This window comes from Channa argus, chromosome 22 (genome assembly GCF_033026475.1).
Source record: "Channa argus isolate prfri chromosome 22, Channa argus male v1.0, whole genome shotgun sequence".
NCBI classification, from domain to species: Eukaryota; Metazoa; Chordata; class Actinopteri; order Anabantiformes; family Channidae; genus Channa; species Channa argus.
Genome location: NC_090218.1, coordinates 5,933,517 through 5,955,651, shown reverse-complemented (window position 1 = coordinate 5,955,651; position 22,135 = coordinate 5,933,517). Strand labels below are relative to the sequence as shown.

Genomic DNA, 22,135 nt, shown 5'->3' with positions numbered 1-22,135 from the left:
CATTCTCTTTCATAACATGTGTTTTCTTAGCTGATTACAGCTCTGATTGGACACATTGTTCGATGAAAGCAAAAAGATCTCACACCACATAGCTCTGCAATATTTGATTTAATTAAAAAAAAAAACATGCAACATTCACAGTTCACTGTTTTAGCAGCACACAGTGATTATTCGACATGAATTGTACATGTTTCAATTTGCCCATTCATAGATATATGATTTATGAAGATACATGATTTATGAAGCGGTCCTGTGCACACCGTTTGTGTGTTATACATATCACAACTCCTTTATAAAGGGTTTAACAAGATGCTGTTGCCTCTATAACTGCTTCTACTTTACAGGACTGAAGCTTTAAGTCCAGAGTGTTGAGTTACATATGATAACAAACAGATATTTAAGGTGTTAATGCCCATTTCTATGACTGAATTCATTTCAAATTTTCTGTTATAAAAATAGTTGCATGTTTAAGTGTCTGTAGACTCAACAAATCCATACATTTAGCAAACTCATCAAACAAGTTTTCCATTTGTTATAATTAAACCAAAAGCCCCACTTTCACTTGTCACTGTCACTTTACAATTGCTCCTATGCCGAATTAGATTTCCAGCAAAAGCACCATCATGTGCTGACACATTTTCAGTATGCAGTGCCATCTGAATGGTTAGAACAGCTATAGTGGATGTTTTTGTAATAAAAATGCATAGAATCCCAGCGAGCTGCATCTTTACTTTGGTTTACTAGCACCATTCACACTGTCAATTTCAGCTGCAGCAGCCAGCTGTTTCAGTAAAAAGCACAGAGGAACATTTAACAGCTAAAGAGCCACATATTTCCCCAAGGAGGCAGAGACCAAGCACAGAGTTGAAACAAGAGGGAAAACTTGACTTAGATTTGTCAGGTGGACAGAAACATGACTAAATTTATGATAATTGTTCTTGATCTGATTTGCAATTATTCTTGCATCTCATGAAACAGAAACACTTCTTCTCATAGCACTGTGCTTTGATGTTTGCTTGCCTTGTAAGTCAATTTGGATGAAAGTGTCTGCCAAACGGCTAGATGTAAATGTACATGTAAATAACATTGTTCCATAACTGCTGGAATTTGAAATAAGCAACTGTTTGCCTACAAGTTTGCCGTTAAATGGGTAATAATTTCACTGTTGTGTTGTGAAACCACTTCTTCTGCCAGTGTGCCCCCAAAAAAACAATTACTGCAGGTTAAATTTTTGTAGAGATGAGCATTATATTTCAATGGTTAACTGTACAACTTATGAAGCTACGTGTTTCCAGAGAGCAAATTCCTATAGAGCTTTCTTTACTCCGTATCCCCTCCTGGATAAAGTGAGCACTCTGTTCAGTGGGTGTACAACACAGGCCTTCTTCCTGTTGGACAATTGTGGCCATAAATCATTAAAGAGAATACCTACTGTAAGAGAGACAGTAAAAGCCAACACCACAGACCTTTATCAGATGCACTTTATGGCACAGCCTGCTAATATCCTGTGGCTCAGGCAGCTAATGGGAACATTTCAGGTCTAAAAGTACAATTTTTTTCCTTCACAATAGCATCAAATATTCTGTGGCAGATTAATTGCCCACAGTAAAGACACACTCCACTTACAGCTTCTGTAAAAAGACTAAAAATATATATATATAATTAATGCTTTTATCATTAGACATTGACGTTAGAGATTTTGCAATTTAGTGTCTTCTTAAGTGTAACTCTGACCCTTTAGTGTCCTCAAAGAGCTGACTCACATTCATTTTAACCCTGCGGCCATAATAACTCTGGGTTTTAGCTGCTCTCACTCATACGTCTCATTACTCAACTGCCCCATCATAGGTCATATCTCTCTCCAAGCCCTTGTATTTTAGTGCCTATTCTTTCATATGCGGTCGTCCACATGACTGTCACATTCCACTCGTCTTGCTCCGCGTTTTGCTCCTTCTCCTTCCTGTCAGGAACATAATCAGTTGTTTGCAGTGCTCTTAACAGCACCTGACATCTCTCTGCTGTCTGTCCCTTCTCTTCATCACTCCCTTCTCCCAGTTTACATGCAGATAACCTTTTAATCCATCGGCTGCTTTTCCTCTCTCCAGATACAGCTACAGTGTGCTTTCATGCTGTCAACATCTTCTCTAAAGACTCGCCTTGCTTAATTTACACACACACCTATGGCTGCATTCCTGTCTCCCGACAGATGCCAGGTAGGTGACTTTGATCAGATACTCTCCCAGTCACTTCCTGTCTGTGATCAGAGCTGTCACAAGAGGATGAAGCAGGTCTACTTCACATGGCTGCCTCGTGCTTATCCCTCAACTTAATGTCTTGCTTCTTAGAAATGGCTGCTCAACCCCCTAGGGCCGAATGAATTAACATGCCAAATGTGAGCTATGCTGAAACCAAAGTAAACTACTGTGCCCAGTGGCAGCCCAAATACTGATGGGACATACTGAGTTGAAGCACAGAGATCAAAGGGATCTTTATCCACCATTACTGTGCAACATTGGAGAGATGATGGTGAAGAAGCAGATGTACAGTATTACATGCTGCAGTATTAGCTAGCCTAGTGAAGCCTAGACAAATATTTGCACAAAAGAGTTAAGCTTTTTGCATCTTTGGCCTCATTCTTTTCCTTTTTCACAGCCACACCTGAACAAGAGGACACCTGTACTGTAACTGATACCTACTGCTAGTTATATATATGGCAGGAGTGGAGGAAAGTTCAGATAGGGACTAGTGGAATAAACAAGGAGACACTATGTATGCAGAAACTTTTGGATATACAGAGATTTTCTTTCTCACAACTGTGCAGCAAGCAGTAAAAGAAGGGCTTTGACATTTCGGAGATGCACCGGTTTGCTTTTTTATGAAGAGAGAGGAGAATGCTGAGTGCATTCTTATCTCTGTTGAGCAGGCAGTTCACCAGAACAATAAAGATGGCCTATAACATTTAAATTACAAATTTGGTATAGAGATTGGATGGTACCAGCTCAACTAGGCAACTAGTTAGATTTCTTGTTTTTTCATTGGGCTAAAGTTGTGCATTGTGTGTGGTTTGTCATACTTTATGGTGTCATGAAAGTTTTAAGTGAGGAGAGGTGCAAACGCTGCAAGCAGTGAGTAGTGTCACTACCACTGTGTCACCTTTAAGACACCACAGTGGTCTCATCTGCTAAACTCAAATGAAGCATCTCCCAAACTCTCCTGATTTTTTCAGTTTTTAGTATTGTAGCACGCACAGTTAGCATCACCAGGAAAGCATCAACTACAGGCAGGGAAAATGACAAACATTGGTCAGGTGCAGCTCACCTTACATTCTGGGGTGTATTACTTGTGTGATTTAAAAATATATCACACATATGGTTAAAGTTAAAAGGTACCGTGTCCCTGTGTGGGCTATATCTGCTAAAGATATGAAGCCACACCACACTAGTCTCTATTCACCAACACAAGCATATCAGGACACGCTCCCAGCTATAGTTATTAAACCAAGCAGCTGCCATCGTCTGTCTGAAGTAAAATACATTTACCATGATTAATTGGCTTATCTGCTGGATGACACAACTTAACCCAAACATGTCCCTGAAAGTGTGGAACATACATCACTCCATCTGTCTGGACTGATTAATATCAGTGTCTGGCAGGACCTTTAGCTCTTCCTGGTCATTTGCTAGTAGGATAAATGCTTCCAGCAAAATAAATGGAAGATGTAAGCTTGTGGGAAAGTAAGAAAGCATGTCACTAAGTAGAAAAAGACAACGGTTTAACTTGCACAATTCATTTTTTTTATCCTGAAACACTTCTCTTTCTACAAGTATCTGCAACAGTTTAGTCGACAGAGAAGGAAAACTCTACTGTCTTCCTCTCATTAGGGTAAACAAAGCCTAAGAAATACTTACAAATAAGAACTTAAACTAAAACAGGCAAAAAGTAAAAAAAATAATAATAATAATAAAGAATAGGAGGAAATTAATTGAAAGAGAAATAACAGAGGAGAGATAAAGAGCTAATGGTGTTTAGACGTCATGACAGCGATGATGAGCTCCGATGCTAAAGGACAGCAGGGGAAATGCTGACACTTGAGGCAAACTCAGAGGACAAAGGGAGGAAATGAGTTAGCGCCAGAGGGAACACAGACAGACTCAAAGAGGATTCAAATAGGGAACAATGAAGGTCAGAGAAAGGCAGTGAGAAAAGGAAGCGTGAAGGTGAACAAGGCGATAAAATCCACTTGGTTCTAGTTTACTCACAGTAGCTCTAGCTGCTAACTGTTTGGGGTTTTACATCCACACACATTTGCACGTACTTGAGTGCACAAATATTTGTTTGCACGCTCGAGATGCCTGCTGGAGGGCCTGCTGAGGCTCTGCTTTTTGAAGCCGTTTGGCTGAAATTGCTCTTGTGTGCCGCAATCGATTCTCCTCTGTCTCTAACCTTCTGACAGTGTCTAGACTGTCTGTCCCTCTCTCCTTGTGAAACACGGGGCAAGAGATGAGATAGAGGTGTTAAACTGTGAAATAAAGATAGCTAGAAAAGGTACCTCTGAAGCTGATAAGGAATGATAAAGGCTTATCATCCTGCTTCTATAAATACAAACTATGAAAGCAAAAGAAATACCAGCTGTTTTGAAACATTTATCTCGACAGTTACCGCTCCAGAAAGAAGCTCACTCCAACAGTTCAACCTGTCCACTGTTTCACAAATGTAGTCTACCCTAATGACCAGGGTAGATCTGGTCAGATATCTCAGGTATTTTATGTTTGGCAAAGGGACAGAAAACCGTTTTCTAGCAATAAACCTTGTTTAACTTAATTAATCCACGACATGAGTCAATAAGACTTTGCTTGTTGCTAAATATAAAATATTAAATATAGTATTTTTCAATTCAGGTCCCCAAAATGAAAATTGCCAAGGTCCCCCCTTATCATCTATATTCTGTCTGTTCAGGAACTCAGAAAAAAACATCTAGCATACACCCAAACCCAAAGGCCAACAAGCCACATGTCGGCCTGCTGCTGAATGTGTTGTGAAGGGACCACACACAGGGTTGATGATCCCTGATGATGGCTTTGATGAAAGGACCTCCTGTCCTTTACCTCATTCGTCCTGCTATTTGCTCTGCAGCAGGCCTGTCTGTTCACTCCTCCTCTCACTCTCCTTCACTTCACTCACAGTGTCTCACCAATGTGACTCTGTCCCCTGAGCTTTCATGACCCCTACTATGTGAAAGCCAGGAGTCAAGTAAAGCATCCCCATGGTACATTACCCCCTTCCCAAGAGAACTACATATTCTGTGGTAACCTCTGCCATCCTGTCTCCCCCATTTTCTTCTTCTTTCTTTTAAATAAGCACACCCCCATACTCCTTTCTACATGGTCTCCTCATGCCATAGACCTTTATTTTCAACCTTTCGGGTTGTCCTTTTCAAAACTTTTCCACATTTAATTTTCCATTCACAGCCAGCCACAAAGAAAAGAAGAGTTGTGTCAAAAATGTAAAACAATGGTTCAACTGTTTTTACTGACCTCTTGATTAAGCATTTATTTTATTTTCAAAGCAAAATACAAGGTGAGAATATGTTATTTTAGGGCCATTTCACAACAATAATGTAATTTTTAATATCTCTCATGATATTGAGTTTTGCTAGGCGTTGTGAGCTAGAAATTACAAATCTTATGTGAGTTAAGAAAACCTCTTAAAACCCTTTATGTCAAAGTGAATGGTATTGTATGTTTCACCTGATAAATACAAATAGTAATATGCTGCACCTATAGTGGTTCCAAAACTCTATCAGTGTCTCTTTCCTCAGATTCTGCAAAGTCTTGGCAGATATTTACAGGAGTAACTGATGTAACAAGTGAGAGAGAGGAGGGTTGGTTGAGAGATAGCACTTACATCCACAGCGCTACATTTTTGCTTTTTTCCCCTCAGAAAAGAGCACTGCCCTTCAGTCACAACTCACATGATGCCATGTGTGTGTAGAAGAGAAAATGTGTTTCTGCATGTGAGTGTGGCCGGATGGAGGAGTGAGGGGCAGTGGGGGGAGGGCACAGACAGAGGCTGCTGGCAAGCTAAAATGCCCTCCGTGCTGGAATCTACCAGATGGCACTGGACAGCAACAACCAGGGGTATTACTACCATACATACCCATGTGCATGCTCACACACACACACACACACACACACACTTAATTTTCTACCCCCATTCAGTAGTAAAGCAGCATGTAGCAGCAGTAATAAAAGCATGCCTGAGTGTAATAAAGGAAACTTATAAAGTCATTAAGTTAGTATGAGGAATACTAAACACAGCAATGTTTTTAAAGCAAATTCCCATCTGTTGCCTCCTGGCTACAGACAAGTTCTACTAAGTCTGACAAGGCTGCAATTTTAGTGCAAATAGAAGGTAAACATAAGCTTTAGCATGTGGACACACACTATATATAATTCTGTACATAAAAATACATGAATCCTTCCTAAATATAATATCCTTAGTGTGCTGCAGTGATTACTTATGTTGGGCAGGTTTAAATGTAGACATTTTGAAGCATTTTGTAGTATTGCTGTGTAAGCTTTAATTTTAGTGATGGTTACTATTTTGTCCACACTCTACAATGTGATGCATCATTTGCGTTGCAACACAGAAACTGTGGCCTCTTTTGTTCTAACAGAGGATGCACCCTTGGACTACCAAGCCCACAGGCAGCTCATTTCCAATAATCTGTTTATAAATAAGCCAAAGTCACATGTGAACACAAAATGAAGTAAGAAAAAACAAAAACAATTTTAACAAAAACAAAAACAAAAACATTTAAAAAAAAGTTGGAACTGTTGTGTAAGGCGTAAATAAAAACAGAATGCAATAATTTGCAAATCTCATCAACCCATATTTTATTCACAACACAACATAAACAACTTCTCAGATGTTAAAACTGAGATATTTTACCATTTTATGGAAAATAGTAGCTCATTTGAATTTGATGGAAGCAACATATCTCAAAAAGGTTGGACCATGGCAATGTTTACCATCGTGTAGCATCCCCTCTTCTTACCAACTGTCAGTAAACATCTGGGAAGTGAGGAAACCAGTTGCTGGAGTTTTAGGAGAGGATGTTGTCCCATTGTTGTCTGATGCAGAGTTCTAGAGGCTCAACAGTCGTGGGCCTTTGTTGCCGGATTTTTTGTTTTATGATGCACCAAATGTTTTCTATAGGCGAAAGGTCTGGACTGCATGCAGGCCAGTTCAGAACCCGGACTCTTCTCCTGTGAAGCCATGCTGTTGTGATGGATGCAGTATGTGGTTTAATATTGTCTATTGTCTCAGGGAAGGCAACATCTGGATGTTGCTCTAAAACCTCTATGTACTTTCAGCATTGATGGTGTCTTTCCAGATGTGTGAGCAGCCCACACAATAGGCACTGACACACCGCCATACAATCAGAGGGTTTTGTGTGTCCGCTGATAACAAGCTGGACAGTCCCTCTCCTTTTTAGTCTGCAGGACATGGCGTCCATGGTTTCAAATTTGCACGTACTTGAAGAAGAATTCAAATTTTGATTAACCTGAGCAAAGAGCAGTTTTCTATTTTGCATCAGATCTTTTTAAAGGAGCTTTTACCCAGAGAACATTGCAGCATTTCTGGATCCAGTTCACTTATGGGTTATTCTTTGCATGATTCCTCCTGATTCTCTGAATATTTATGGCTGATGATCTTATATAATGTAGATGGTGGGATCTTCAATTCGTAAATTTATATGCCTTTAATTAAGAAAAAAAATTCCACAATTTTAGACGCAGTTTGTCACAGATTGGTGAACCTCTGCCCATCTTTACAGTCGAGAGGCTCTGTCTCACTGAAATGTTCTTTTCATCCAACTCATGTTGGCCTGGCCTGTTGCCAGTTAACCTAATTAGTTATCAAATGCTCCTCCATTTATTTTTTTGCACCAATTACTTTTCCAGGCATTTGTTGCCCCATTCCCTCTTTTTTCAGATGTGTTGCTGCCATGAAATTCAAAATAAGCTGCTATTTTCCATGAAATGGTAAAATATATCAGTTTCAATATCTGATATGTTAATTTTGTTCTATTCTGAATAAAATATGGGTTGATAAGATTTGCAACTCATTGCATTTTGAAGTGGGGTTGTAAAACTTGTCAAAACATACAAGAACAAATCAAGTATGTTTTGAGGAGTAGGAATTGCCATGCATTTATAATGGTTTCCTTTTTACATTTATATCAGGTTAGAGAGCCGAGCCACTGGTTATGTTTGTATTGTACACAAGAGGAAGTAGGCATAGAGAAGAGATAAACGGGTTACACACGCAACAGGAAGGAACAGGGCACTGATGAGAAAGGCGGGGTGCATCTGGTGACTGATTTAAGCTCTTTTAACTAACACTGTTGCATGGCTAGGCAAAAAGAAAATATGATGACAGACGATATAATCAGCCAATGGGAGAGATGTTTCGGGAGAGTTGTACTACTTATTTTCATGGCCATGATTAAGATGTTTACAACCATGATGAATAATAAAGAATTTGCTTCACAACAAGGTGTGTGCAGAGGTAGCCCAATGGAGCAAACTTTGGCTGCACAGATAGAGCCCTCTTTATTCAACACTGTACCCTTCAGATTAAAAAGCCCTGGGTGAACTATTCTGTGCCAGGCTAAATGGAAGTCAGCCTTCCTCACCCACAAACATCCGAGCTTTCAAACACACTAGCCTAGATTACTGATTTTACAGTCAGTAAAGGCTGTGGCTTTTTTTCCTAACTGTATACTTAACCAAATGGTGTCTGGCTTTTATGCCAATCCACTTCATAAATGCATGTAAATACACTACAGTACAGGTCAATATCCGATGTTCTCTTTGTAAGACAATGTTTTGCAGCTTCCCTTAACACAAACCAATGCTTCCTCATTACAAGAAACAGAGAAAACAAATAGGTGAAAAGCCCTCAATCATTCTAGTCCATGGTCCAATGCTTCATTACTGCTAGCCTATTTAAATAAGGACACACACACATTCACATACACAACCCCTTTGGATCATTAGAGATATTCATAGTCTGAGTGCTCCATAGCATCCAACATCCATGCAATGACAAATTTGTGCAAGACAGCATGAAGGCCAAATATACCCTCTCTTTTCCATGCTCCACTCACATAGACACACACACTGCCTTTAACAAATTATTTTAACTAAAAAACATATAGGCTTATTCACCATCCAACTCGATTACCGCCCTTTCCTCTGATTTGCTGACAACCCTAAATCGACAAACAAGAACCAGTACCTACTAGTTTTTGTTTCCCTTTTTACGTTAAAGCTCATCAACTGGGCACAAGCGTACAAGTATATAATGTTACACCATAACTTGAAATATAAGTGTGTGTATAACAAACACAAATGTGCTATGGTTTGTTTAGAATATTCAGTTCCGTGCTGTAATCAAATCTGAGCAGGATGTTTACTGTTTCAGACTGTGGCAGACCCCTGTAGGCCTCAACAGTAAGGTTGGCTCAGGTTATCATTCGAGGATTAAGGCTCTAGTTAGTGCTTAGTAGATATGACACGAGCGTCAAAAATGGTTACCTAGCAACCGCTCCTCCACTACACTTTTAAAGAGTTGCCAAGGAGATGCTGAGTCTTATATATCCTTCATAATGCTTTACACAGAATCATAGGACAGTCCCACACAATGTAATGATCCCTTAGGTTCATGACAATCAGTTCTGGCCTGGTGAACAGCTTTTCCATAACTATGAGCCTTCAATTCAAAACGCTTATTTTGGACTTTTAAGCAAAACAGGTAAGCCAGCATTTGTACTGGATTTAAAATTAACTGGCAATTGACATGATTTAGTCACAATGACAGGATGTTTCTTGCTGATGAGCAACTTTTAGTGCTTTTCTTTATGACCATATTGTAGCTCTGCTTTTGTTCAATCAAGAAACCTGAATAATAAACCCATACAATCCATACAATCCATCCAAACCATCGAGGTGCTACATCCTCCAATTCTTTTAAGAGAATGAACAGGCCTTTTACTTTTGAAACGTGAAAAAAGCTCCTCACATTTTGCTGTTTTATTCATTAGACAACTGACAGAATATTAATATGTGCAGATTTGTGCTTTTTGTTTGCGTTACATTTTCCTTTGTATTTTTGGCAGACAAAACAAGCAATAAGAGAACATCATCATGTGCTCAGGAATGGGTGGTGATTTTTCATTAACTGCCGGACATTTTTAAGACTAAATAATCAACTGAACAAACAAAAAATAGCAATAGTAATGTATTAAAAAAATAATCAATCGTTGCTGCTATACAGTCCCATGAAGTCAAAGTACAAAACTTTTATTTTAGAATCAAAACGTTCTACATTTCAAACATTAACTGCACCACTACAGTCAAGTTAACATCTTGACTAGAGGCATGTACAGTATGTGAGAGCTTCAGGCCACCAGTTCTTGTTGAAACATCCAGTCAATGAGGCTTGACCTTTGGATGACTACTCGGTGTCTCGTGTCTGACCTGTCTGGGACCCAAAGCCTCTTCACACTACCGCTCTAACTGCTTCAGCAAGTATTGTCTCTCTGTCTGCACTGGCACACGACGTTCAAGTATCAGGCCATATATAAACACTTATTTAGAAATGGCAGCTTGTCCCTTGAAGAGGGACAGTTGATTCTTGCCAGTGAACTGCCATGATGGACACACAAACACACACACAGTCTGTCTTGGCAAGGCAAAGCTTTAATATCAATGTCCTCTCAGCTGGAAACTGTTTCCAGTACAGCGAAAAGGTCGTACAAGGAAATTCTCTATTTTTTTCTTGTGCTTTTGTTTTACATGTATTTAAATGAAGTCACAAAATTGCAACTGACTGCATAGCTTAATGGAAAGCTCCCCCTCCTGTAACATCACTCGAATGCCAATAACATTAAAAACAAGAGACTCTAGCCTGAGTTTGCCAATGCAATTAATGCAGGGTGTAACTGAAATCAATACTGTATATGCACTGGGCGCACTGACTGAGCACATTATTTGTGCAGAATTTCCATTAAAAACATATTATCTAAAAGGAAACATAAGCTACTAACTGAGCGACTCCCCATTTGCATTAATGATTCTGTGACTAGAATATTTGATGAAGCTAGTATGTCATTTCACAGAATTGCCTCAGAGATAAAGAGTTTTTCACTGTTTTCTTTTAGAAAACAAGCCTTTAATGAGTAAAGTGCAGCAAAATGGGCTTTTATCTGGCTGCTCATCTTCCTCTCTATGTGTCTCTGTGAACCTTTTACAAGTTTCTCTTCCTTCTTTCAGTTTCTCAATCCAAGCAGCCCACGGCATCTCGTTTCTTTACTGTCAAGAGTTACTAACTCAGCTGCTTCTTAGAATTATATATGTCACAAAAACTGTTGTGATTTACAGTAACTCTGAGTGATGTCTTTGACATCACGTTTGGGTATATGGGTTATTTAATGACCTGTGGAAGAGGTTGTGTTTAACAGTCACACACAAATTTGATTGGTTTTGAGGGCAATTTTTCCAAACATTAAACATTAAGTTTTCAACAGCGTCTTTCAGGAGATAACAAGTTCAGGAAATACACTGTTGAACAATATCCCATTCTTTTTTTCTTGAGCAGCCAGACTTAACAGAGGGACTAAAAGACCAAACGGTCAAATGCCAAGACTAGAGGCACAACACGGATGCGTTCAAACAAAAGGTTTTAGACACTGCTTAGTTTATGCTGATAAAAGTGAACTAGAGTGGGTGTTACAGCTCTGGCAAAGGCAACAGCAAACACATCACACAGCAACAGGAAGAACAGGTTGGCTTCTCCATGCAAATGTGCACAGGCATACATACAAAACACACACGTGCATTCCTCAAGAGTGGCTGCAGGCAGAGTCTAGTTAGGATTAATTATAATGTTAACATCCTCTTAGCAAATTACTCACACCCACACATTTGTCATGTTCTGTCTGTAACACTGGGCATAAACGCTGGAGAGTCTCCTCTTAGTTCTGTCTTGAGGTACTAAGTGTTCACAATGTACTTTAGAGTACTGTGAATAGAGGGCACATTATGTCACTATCACTACTCCTATGATGACCATATTCAAAGAAGTGAAGTACAATCGCTTTTTCTCTATAGAGAGACATCAGGAGCACAATCAATAGCGTAGACCAGAATTTTCCCCTTAAACTTGGATGATGGGAGCCCCCAATATGGTGAAGTAGTTCAACACATTCCTCACCCTGAGCAAAGCCACACCTGCCAACACTGACTGCTGAAAAGAGGGGGAATTTCCAGAAGAATAAGCCCTTATACCAATCCACACACACACAGACACACACACAGCCATCTTTTCTTAGAAGGCACAGACCCCAACTATTCAGTCTTTTAGCTAGACCGATCAAAAATGCAAAGGAACAACAAAAAAGATCTTGTCTTGCTTTCAATCCTGTGACCGAGCAAATCTAATGGCTAGATTCCTTTGCGAGATATAATCGTGACGGTTAATGAAGTTGAATTTTTGAAATGCATCAGTTGCCTAAATTATCATGACCAGAACAGCAAACAAAGACCTCCTAACTTTGGTTTTAACTTGATTTCATTTGGTTCAGCTGGAGCTTATACCCACCGATTATAAAAACCTAGGTGTACAACCCTGAAACAAGATCATACACTATATGTAAATGTATTTATGAGCTTCTGAAAATAAGTAATATTGTACAAGAGTATTAATATCTCCACTATGACTGACACATAGGATTTTTTATTTTTTTGTCCTTTCAGATGATCCTGTGAGTTCCGAGTCGCCACAGCGGATCATTGTCCGCATGTTGATTTGGCACAGTTTTTACGCCGGATGCCCTTCCTGATGCAACCCTCCCCAATTTCTACCGGGCTTGGACCGGAACTGCAAAGCTGGGGAGGGGAATGGGCTGTTAGGGGTTCAGTGTCTTGCCCAGAAACACTGCGACATATAGCCAGGACTGGGCATCAAACCACTGACCCTGTGGTCCGTGGACAACTGCCTTGCCAACTGAGTTACACCCGCCCCACTAACACATAGGATACATCTAGCTATATTATAAAGAGTGCTGACAGGTACAGCCCAGACTAAATATTTAGATAATTACACGTTTTATCCTTCAGGTTCTATCCTTAAAGGATTTAATTTAAAATACAATAACAGATACTACATCAAAGTGCAAAAACTCTACTTTAATTTGAGCGGGTTTACATAAATATTAAAAGAACTGTGTGTTAGAAAGGTTAATAAGTGCTGTATCTCCCACACAGCTCCATTATCTTATTTCAAATTAAATGAATGAGAAGTCTGAGGAACGGAAAACATTTAAATGTTCATAGCTGCATTGTTGGTTGTATGTACAACAGTCATTATTCACAGAGGGCAGCACTTAGGATGCACATGCACAGAAACGTGCAACAATGAAGATCACACAAAGACAAAACAAGCAAACAGAGAGTTACATAAGTAATCAATGGATGAGGAATTCTCAATAGAATTCCCTGTTGGTGTTGTAAACATGCATCAATAACACTGCGTTTTTTTTCTACACCATCACAGAACAAACTGACTTCCAAATACACACAGTTTCACATATAAAAAAATAAAAATACTACCATGCAGTCTGGAAACATTGAAAATTGTTTTGAGCTGTGTTTCATTTTCTGTTCACATACAAGAAAAAAGAAATTCAATTCTTTATCAGTAGCTATGGTTTCAGCTGCTGTGTCTCTGTTTCAGCTTTGAGTCATCGTGTTCCTGAAAGGCCTGGAATTAATATCAACCGAGCAAAACTCCTACACGTTCAAAGCTGCCATGGGAACTTTCGGTGGCGCTCCGGTGTCTGCAGTACATGTGACAACGTCATAGTCAATTTGTCAACTCCTGTACCCGGGCTGGATGATGTAATTCCTGATCCGTGACTCAGACTCACAATACATGGCATTGATGCCACACATATTCACTGTAATGCTTCATCCAAATGGCACTGTCAGGACTCAGTAGCGTCCTTTCTAGCTCTGTATCTATCAATCAAAGCCCCGTCAGCAGCCCCTGGCCCGTGGCTGAAAAATGCCTGCGGACCTCTCTCTGTCATACATGCTGAGCTAAGCTCGAGTGGGAAGAGACACAGGGAGTGCTGTTTTCACCAACTAGGCTTCCCCGTCCATTGTTCTTTCATCCTCGACCAACACACCCCTGACCTCTGACCTTAACCTTTGCCTCCTTTGTGTGTCCGCATGTCTGTGTGGCCCAGAGGGACCCTTAACAATGTGCGAATGAACTATAAAGGGCTTTTAAGGCACCAAACTTATAATTAGCCACACACACGGCAACTAGCTTTTAGTGATATATTGTTACAGTAAAACAAAGACCCATTATTCTGAACAAAGCTTCTAAACGGATCACAGTACAGATTGATACATTCTTTAAGTGACGAGAGTCACAGTGACAAAATTAAGCCTGTCACCAAATTACAACAATAAAGCTAAAATCATCAATTATTCAAATAATAGTACATTTAAAGACATTACCATGATCTTTGGTAATTATTACATTTGGATTACATTTGGAACATTTTGATTTAAAGGGTTAATACGTACTATCACACCTCCTGGTCTGGGCGAGTCAAGGTTGTAATTGCCACCTCCAACACAAATTAACACATACTCACTACTACACTGATGATGGGGTGTTTGAATACTACCCACTGAGTACTGGTGACTGTGTACATGAGGTAACAGTGTTTAATCCTGCATATCGTATCAGGATCCAAAATGTGCCTGTATGCCATGGGTATCCACTTCTGGCCAAGATATGAATCCACACACTCACGTTGTTACCACTTTCTAATACTGGAAGCTGTAACTAATGGCTTTACTTGTTTTTATGGAAGTTAGAAAGCAGACTGATAAAGTAAATCACCAAGATACTGCTGGAAAACAACTGCAAAGAACAAGAATTAAAACATATCGTTTAACCTTTGGAAAATTAGATCAAATTTAGATGTTGTTTTGTCACCATTACCAACTAGCGGTGCTGATATTTCTCTTCTGTCCACATCATTTGCAGCTGACGCTGATGCAGCCATGGTTTCTGGAGTAGTTAACCTTTAGCACTGTTCACAGAACATGTGAGTCACTATTTCCTATTTGCACTTATAATAACCTTGGATAACTGCATCTCCATTTGCTCCAATGTAGGACTAAACCTGCCTTGACAAGGTCAGATTGGTTTCCTCATTAGTCTTATTAAATGGGTTAAATATTAAATCGATCAATATGGAAACATTTGTCCACATCACCTAGCCCTAGTAAATATTTGGGCAAACATTACTAAAGGTGTTACTTATACCTGATAAGCCTTTACTAGATTGTAGGACCCTTATGTATTTCTCTCTGTATGTACATGTGTGTGTGTTTGGGTGTCTAGTTTGATCTGCTTGTCTTGTCAGCTGGGCTGGAACATATTGAAAGCAGTCATGTTTGAAATTCACTCTCTGGGAAATCTCGTCGAGTTTCTTCATTCTGCTGAGCTTATCTGAACTCAGGTGCTTTATCCTTCTCCTGCTCCGTCTCTTACATGCTCACTGTTACAAGCACATATTTGAAGCGCACCCCGACGCAAAGCCTCCACATACTCACATACTGACACACTCACATTCACACATACACACACGGCAGCCTGACCTCACATCCAAGCGTCCTGGTGTTGCCATGGTGACCATTACAACCCTGTCAGCATTTCTGAGGTATGTCTGAAGCAAAGTAATTCGCCCCCTCCCCATCCTTCCACCGTTCCTCTTTTTCTCCTTTTCAGAAAAAAGTCCCTTCCTCCAATCTCGAGAGGCATGACTGTTCCTTCTCCTTTTCTGTCCCTCGGATTCATTCACCCACAATGTTTGGCACCAGCAATCTCCTCTCCTCCTACTCTATACAGCCTTTATAAGTGTGTGTGCATACAGTTGCTCTTTCTGTAGACTGAGAGGGACTTGGGGCTAAATGGGAAAAACAAGAAGAGAATGTGCATCTGCTGCTGATTTCAACCACACAGGATAAGTTCAATGCAGTTGGCTGATATTTCCCCAGATTTCATTGGGGAACATAAGGAGGTAGTGTGATGTATAGACTAAGCAGAACCACAAAGGGAAGCAATTGTTCTTAAGATTTACACTGGCACAGATCCTGAATCGTCTCACTTATGTGCAGAATCTGACCTTTATATTCCTGCCACAGGGAGGTTAATGACATGAACCCAAAGGCAGCAGCTCTGGCCTGAATAAAACCCATTTATAACAATATTTGAGACTCGCCGGTGGAAAAAAAATATTATTACTTTGCACTTCAAGAAATTAACTTCATGCCCGAGACTGACGGAAAGTGATGCGATAATAATGTGATACTTCCCCCACAGGGAAATTCTCAAAGAACAGATCAGGCCGAGCTATGAACTCAGCAAACAGGGCTTCAGTGTGTTGCTTAAGAAACCTTCAGTAGAGCAGCTGGAGGCTTGAATTAATCTGCAGCTCTAATATTAAAGAAAAACAGTATTAGAAGGCATGTTAGAGTCAACATTATGGATAAGGTTCAAAAGCATTTTATTGACTCTGAATGTGAACATTGAATGTGAATCCTTTCAAAGCCCTTTGAAGAATGTTTAAAATTTGCTGCTTTTATTTCACTCTCCACTACATAAAAATCCACTGAACACAACAGGTAATTATCAGAAACCAATCACTGCCAAGGATGATGCTGCCAATAATAAACTACAGTAAAACCATCAAACCTAAACATCCCTGCAGTGCTGAGGAGCTTTAGGAGTTTACACGTTTTGTGCAGCAAATTTTATCACTGCTCTGTGCCATTTTTTAACCCTGACCTCACTTGTATTCTTCAACACTTGGCAGCTGGAGAAGCTAAAGAGCACAACACTGTAAAAATAAGATAAAATCTAGTTCATAATTCAACAACTGTGTGCAAGAGGCGAAGGCCAAGTATTCTCAAATTACCAAAAAAAAACAAACGTGTCTATGTGTTAGTTGGAAATTATTTCAGCACACAATTTGTTGTTCTGCCGGATTTGTTGTGACCAAGAGCATCACCGAGTTACCAAATGCAGGTGTTTTTCCAACTTGGAAACAGTTCCATGTTGGAACTGGCTACAGGAACACACCCTTTGTAAACACAACCCATAACACTGTGACTGGCATTCCTATGAAGCCTCATGCTTCCATACACATGCTGACTTCCATGAACATTCTTTAGGACTCACAAGGATTTAGCTACCAGTCATAACAGGTCAGAAAATGAAAGATCTGGCTTGTGATTGTCTCCATAATCCATGAAAATTCCTTCCTATGTATTACACGCTGAGTAAGATAGAGGTGATCCAACTTTTACAGCCCAGTCACAGTATGGCCCCAACATCCTGACCTGCTGTTCAGAAGGGTCCACTGAACTTGGACGGGCAGGAGTACAGGCACGAGTACAGGCACAGCTGGGATAGATTGACATGGAGGGGACATGTCTATACACAGACCTGGAGGAGGTATTCTCAGAGCCACCACACAAAAGCAGCCCAGACAGAGGGGACATACTATGTAAAGCACAGAGAAAAACCCATTTTTATGCCTTTGAATTTCATAACACAAACCACAGAGAGTAATAAAATGTAAAAGAAGTAAAAAAAAAAAGGTCACATGAGGATAATGAATGGGTGGAGGCATGCTGGTAAAGCCACTAGAGTCACTTGATAAAGACCACAAATTAAAGGTCATAGTTTCGTCTCCTTTTCACAGTAGCACTACAGGTATAACACAGAGGGATTCCAGCAGCACTTAGGAACCACCCACTGTGTACCCGAAACCAACAGAAGAAAACTGCTGTCCTGTCCTAGGTCCTGTTTCTTTCCATCCTTGCTTTCCGATGTGCTGAAGGTCCACAAAATGACCAACGTGAAATAAAGAGTGGATGACAGAAAAAGGTACAGAGCCTCGATTGGAGGCTAGAAGAAGAGGTGGCTGGACAGATCAGAGAGGAACGCTAGTTCTAAATGAGTGACCACAAATTCTAACATAATTACAATATAACCGAAGAACCGCTTTTATTATTTATAGCATCTGTTCGCGGAAGTTGATATAAAATGTTTTGTCTCACAATCTGAATGACCTAAAGCAGCAACAGAGAAGCAACGAATCCTCAATTTTGAGAACCAGCTACGGATGACATGCTTGATATTGAATATGCTGGATTAGACAAAATATGCAAGTTTTAAAAGTGTGTCCATAGTTTCGAACTACAGAGAAAATCCGTGGGGATCCTTCAAACATTACTTAATAGCCTGTGATTTAAATCAAGCCCCACTACAGGATCTTTCATCAGGGTCCCTACTTTGGGAACATATAGTCATTGCCATGCTGGGCCTTTATATCTATGTCCCCAGTTCTGTAGGCTTTATGAAACCAGGAAGTCAAATGGTTTCGTTTCTTTGCTTAAAACCCTGGAAGAACAAATCGGACACATGCAAGGCACAGTAGTAAGTGACTTTCTCTCACCATGTCCGCTGGGGTGCTGCCCGTCATCGTGAAGGTTTTCCCGGTCGTCCGAGGAGTTCACACACACTCACTACCCCCCACCACACACACACACACACTCCCACAAACACCAAGACAAGGGTTTGAATATTCCTTCTTTTAGTCTTCTTTGTAAAAAAAAAAAGCAACACGAGCTCTGGAAAACACGTTGCTGTCGGGCTTTGGACGAGGAAACACAAACACAACTGATCCCCGCTGAGTGGCTCCCTCTGCACAGTCACAGCACTGAGGCAGTCGAGACGTGTTACTACAGCTTCGCCTCCTCTATTGCACAATCATTTCGTTGATCATTCTTCACCACAAATCGGTCAAAGTGTAGTTAATTTTAGTGGGCTGAGCTGTCGACCCCGAGGGTCTCCTCGGAGCCTCCGTACATCAAGAAAATCCTGCTTCAGGAAAGGTGCCTACGCCATGTAAAAACCCAACACTGCTGGCACATCCGGACACGGACCTTTTCTCTCTCTTGGTGGAAAAAAGAACAAAAAATAAAATATATCCTCCGGGTTTTCGGCAACGGTCCTCCGTTGAACTCAAACCCGACAGCCGCTTGATACGAACAAGCGCCACACGGTGAAATCTGTCGGTCCTTCCTCTAAAAACGGGACTTTAGAAATGTTGTGGTTATCGCAAGAGACTGCGCTGCTGCGTCTCAGAGATCCGCTCAGCTGTCACCCTGCCTCAAACCGACGGCAAGCTAGAAACGGAAACGGGGGTAGTGCTTCCGGTAAGGCTTTTCAAAATAAGAGGATGGAACTCTTAATTGGGGTTCGTTTGTGTTTTTAAATTGCTTTTTTTTTACTATTATTTACTATTTACTAATATTATTTAATCTATAGATAATTTCTTAGATTTTGTCATTTTTACCCACTTCCTTTTTGGTTTATTCCTCTTCTTTTTCTTCTTCTGCTTCTTATTATTAGTAATAGTATTATTATTATTATTATAGTATTTAATTAGTAGTATTAGTAGTAGTATCAATTGTTAGAATTGCTCAAATGCTATATTCCTATTGGCTAAATGATGGAATAGGACTAGATAAATGAATGATAAATCTCACGGGATTATTTTGTCATGCATTACTCCATTTGAAAGCTAATTGTTACTGCTATGTGGGTGTAGAGAAACTACAGATTTAAGGTACTAATAATAGAAGATTTCCAGTTTATTGCTCTTAGTGTGTGTTATTCTGGTATCATTCTGTATAATGAGTACTTAACTTATATTTAGCTGTTATTATTTCTGTACTTTTACTTAAGTACTTTTACTTTTACAAGCCTTTGACAAAGAGTTAATGATACATTTATTTGACTTAATTTTTAATTGGTTCAAAGTTTAAAACATTTAATTTGTTAATATTAGTCTATCTGTAATTTAGACAAAGTCCTTATATAATAAATATAGTGAAAACATGTATGTATTTGAGAACATGAATGAAAATTAATAAATGTGTGGATGAGAATGAATTAGCGGGGGGTAATGTGGGTTCTAGGAACAACATATAAATATTTTTAGCTTTGATTCCAAAAAAAAAAATGCAATTTTAAAAGTTTATTTCGTTTTATTGTCGTTTTATTTTGAAGTTTGAACTGCTTTGCATCCGGCTTCATTGTTGCTCTGCTTGCTGCTTGATGAGGCCACTTTGAGAACATGGCGGCAGTCCCCTAGACTCAGGAGAGAACAGGGGAGTGGGTGCTGGAAGTACTGGGAGCCAAGTAGTAACGATGCTTTCTGCAGAAATGACTGTACACACCAACCGAGAAACAATTAGGGAGATAAAGACACAGACGGAAGAATGGTGGTTTATAATCAGTGGGGCAGTTGTGTGGCAAATGAATATTTAATTGACAGCATAAGGTTAATATTTATATATTTGTTGCTGTTTATGTTTCAATTAATAAAGCACACAATAAAATATATATTAAGAGGAACCACATTTCCGAAAGGTCAAAGGTCATGCTCAGCCGCAGAACACCTGGAGGTGATCAGTGGCAGACACAATGAGGGGAAAAACGTGGGTAATACGTCCTTCCATACTGACTAAATAAGTCAACCAATTGGTGTCCAGGGTTGTAACTGCTCTCGTGAAAAGTGAAAAGAATCCATTTCATGGTTAAATCAATAGAACTACAGGTTTTGTTATGCAGCACAAGAGAAGTTGGCAAAATGCTGATCTTACAATATTACACAGATGTATTACATATATTACAAGGCTTCTAAGAAAGAGTTGGATGAGAATGAGACAGGTTCATGATATTTGTTCAATGTGGTTGTGAGGTAATTTTAGCATCCATTTATATGTAATATAATATCCTGTCCTTGGTGAAATGCCCTGCCTTGTGTGTGGGCCCTGTTGTCGTCAGAGGTCAAGATGTGTATCGGCAGCAGCAGGCCTGGCCTCTCTCTGGTGGACTGGGTGAAATCCTTTGTGGCATCAGGAGTGGCTTTTTCCTCCGAGATCTACAGGATTAACTACCTAATCTCCCCACCATAAAGGGAAAGTGGAGAGGGGGTAGTGAGTATGTCACTCACCCACACACACACACACACACACACACACACACACACACACACACACAAGGGAAAGCATGTCTACACAAACACAGTGAGGTGTGAATGGGGTGTTGTTGGCTCTCAAATGTTTTGGATTATTTTTTGGTCCATGATTTTTAACTGGTGAGCCAAGTAGGGCATAAACCATTGATCAATGTCATTACCAATTCATCTCTTGAATACCGTCGATTTGATTGATAATTGTTTTGTATATAAAGTGTAAAAAATTAAAAAAATTTAGCAATTGCCCATCAAATCTCCTAAGGCTTGAGTTGTTCCTTCTGACAAACAACTATTAATACATATACATCAATTAATTAGTTATTCATTATTTTGGTGTAAAATACAATTTAAAGTTACACAAGAATGACAGGTTCAAACTGTTTTGCCACACTATATATGGAATTAATAAAAAATGTAGGAAGGTTCCAACATCCACCCATTTTCAGTGGCTTATCTGAAGTCATGTCACTGTGGCACCAGGTTCAGTAAGTTAGCTTTTGTTTTCCCTGGTGTTCCCAATCCGGAAGAAATGTCTAACTTCATCGATGTCTTCTGGCTCTGCCCTGGGGTCTCATCCCAGTTGAATGTGCCTCCAGTTAAAAGTCCCAACGAGGCATCCTAATAAGATGCCCAAACCACCTCAATTGGCTACTTTTGACGTGAAGGAGCACCAGAAATTGGTCCACTGTTCCACGGACATGATGGATTGCTTGTAATGTCCCACCTACTGTGTTATTGTGTGTCTGTGTGTGTCTGCAGACCTAAACAACCGCATGATTAAACCGTATTCTACTTAGCACATACTGTGATGATGAAACATAACAGTCCCTCCAAATAAAGTACATTTTGTTTTATCTTAGGGTACCAATAAAGAGTTAAGCTAATTGAAGTCATCTTGTATTTGTTCAGCAGTGCAGGTCTGTGTAAAAT

General features: G+C 39.8%; 1 protein-coding gene across 1 annotated transcript in view; it reads right to left on the bottom strand.

Moving 5' to 3' along the window:
* Nucleotides 1-19,293, bottom strand: part of ubl3a (ubiquitin-like 3a) — a 34,012-nt gene extending 14,719 nt beyond the window's left edge. The window contains exon 1 of the mRNA XM_067491757.1: nt 18,614-19,293. Within this exon, the coding sequence (XP_067347858.1) occupies nt 18,614-18,640 (27 nt within the window). The 5' untranslated portion in view covers nt 18,641-19,293. The remainder of the gene's footprint in view (nt 1-18,613) is intronic.
* Nucleotides 19,294-22,135: the final 2,842 nt, after the last annotated feature.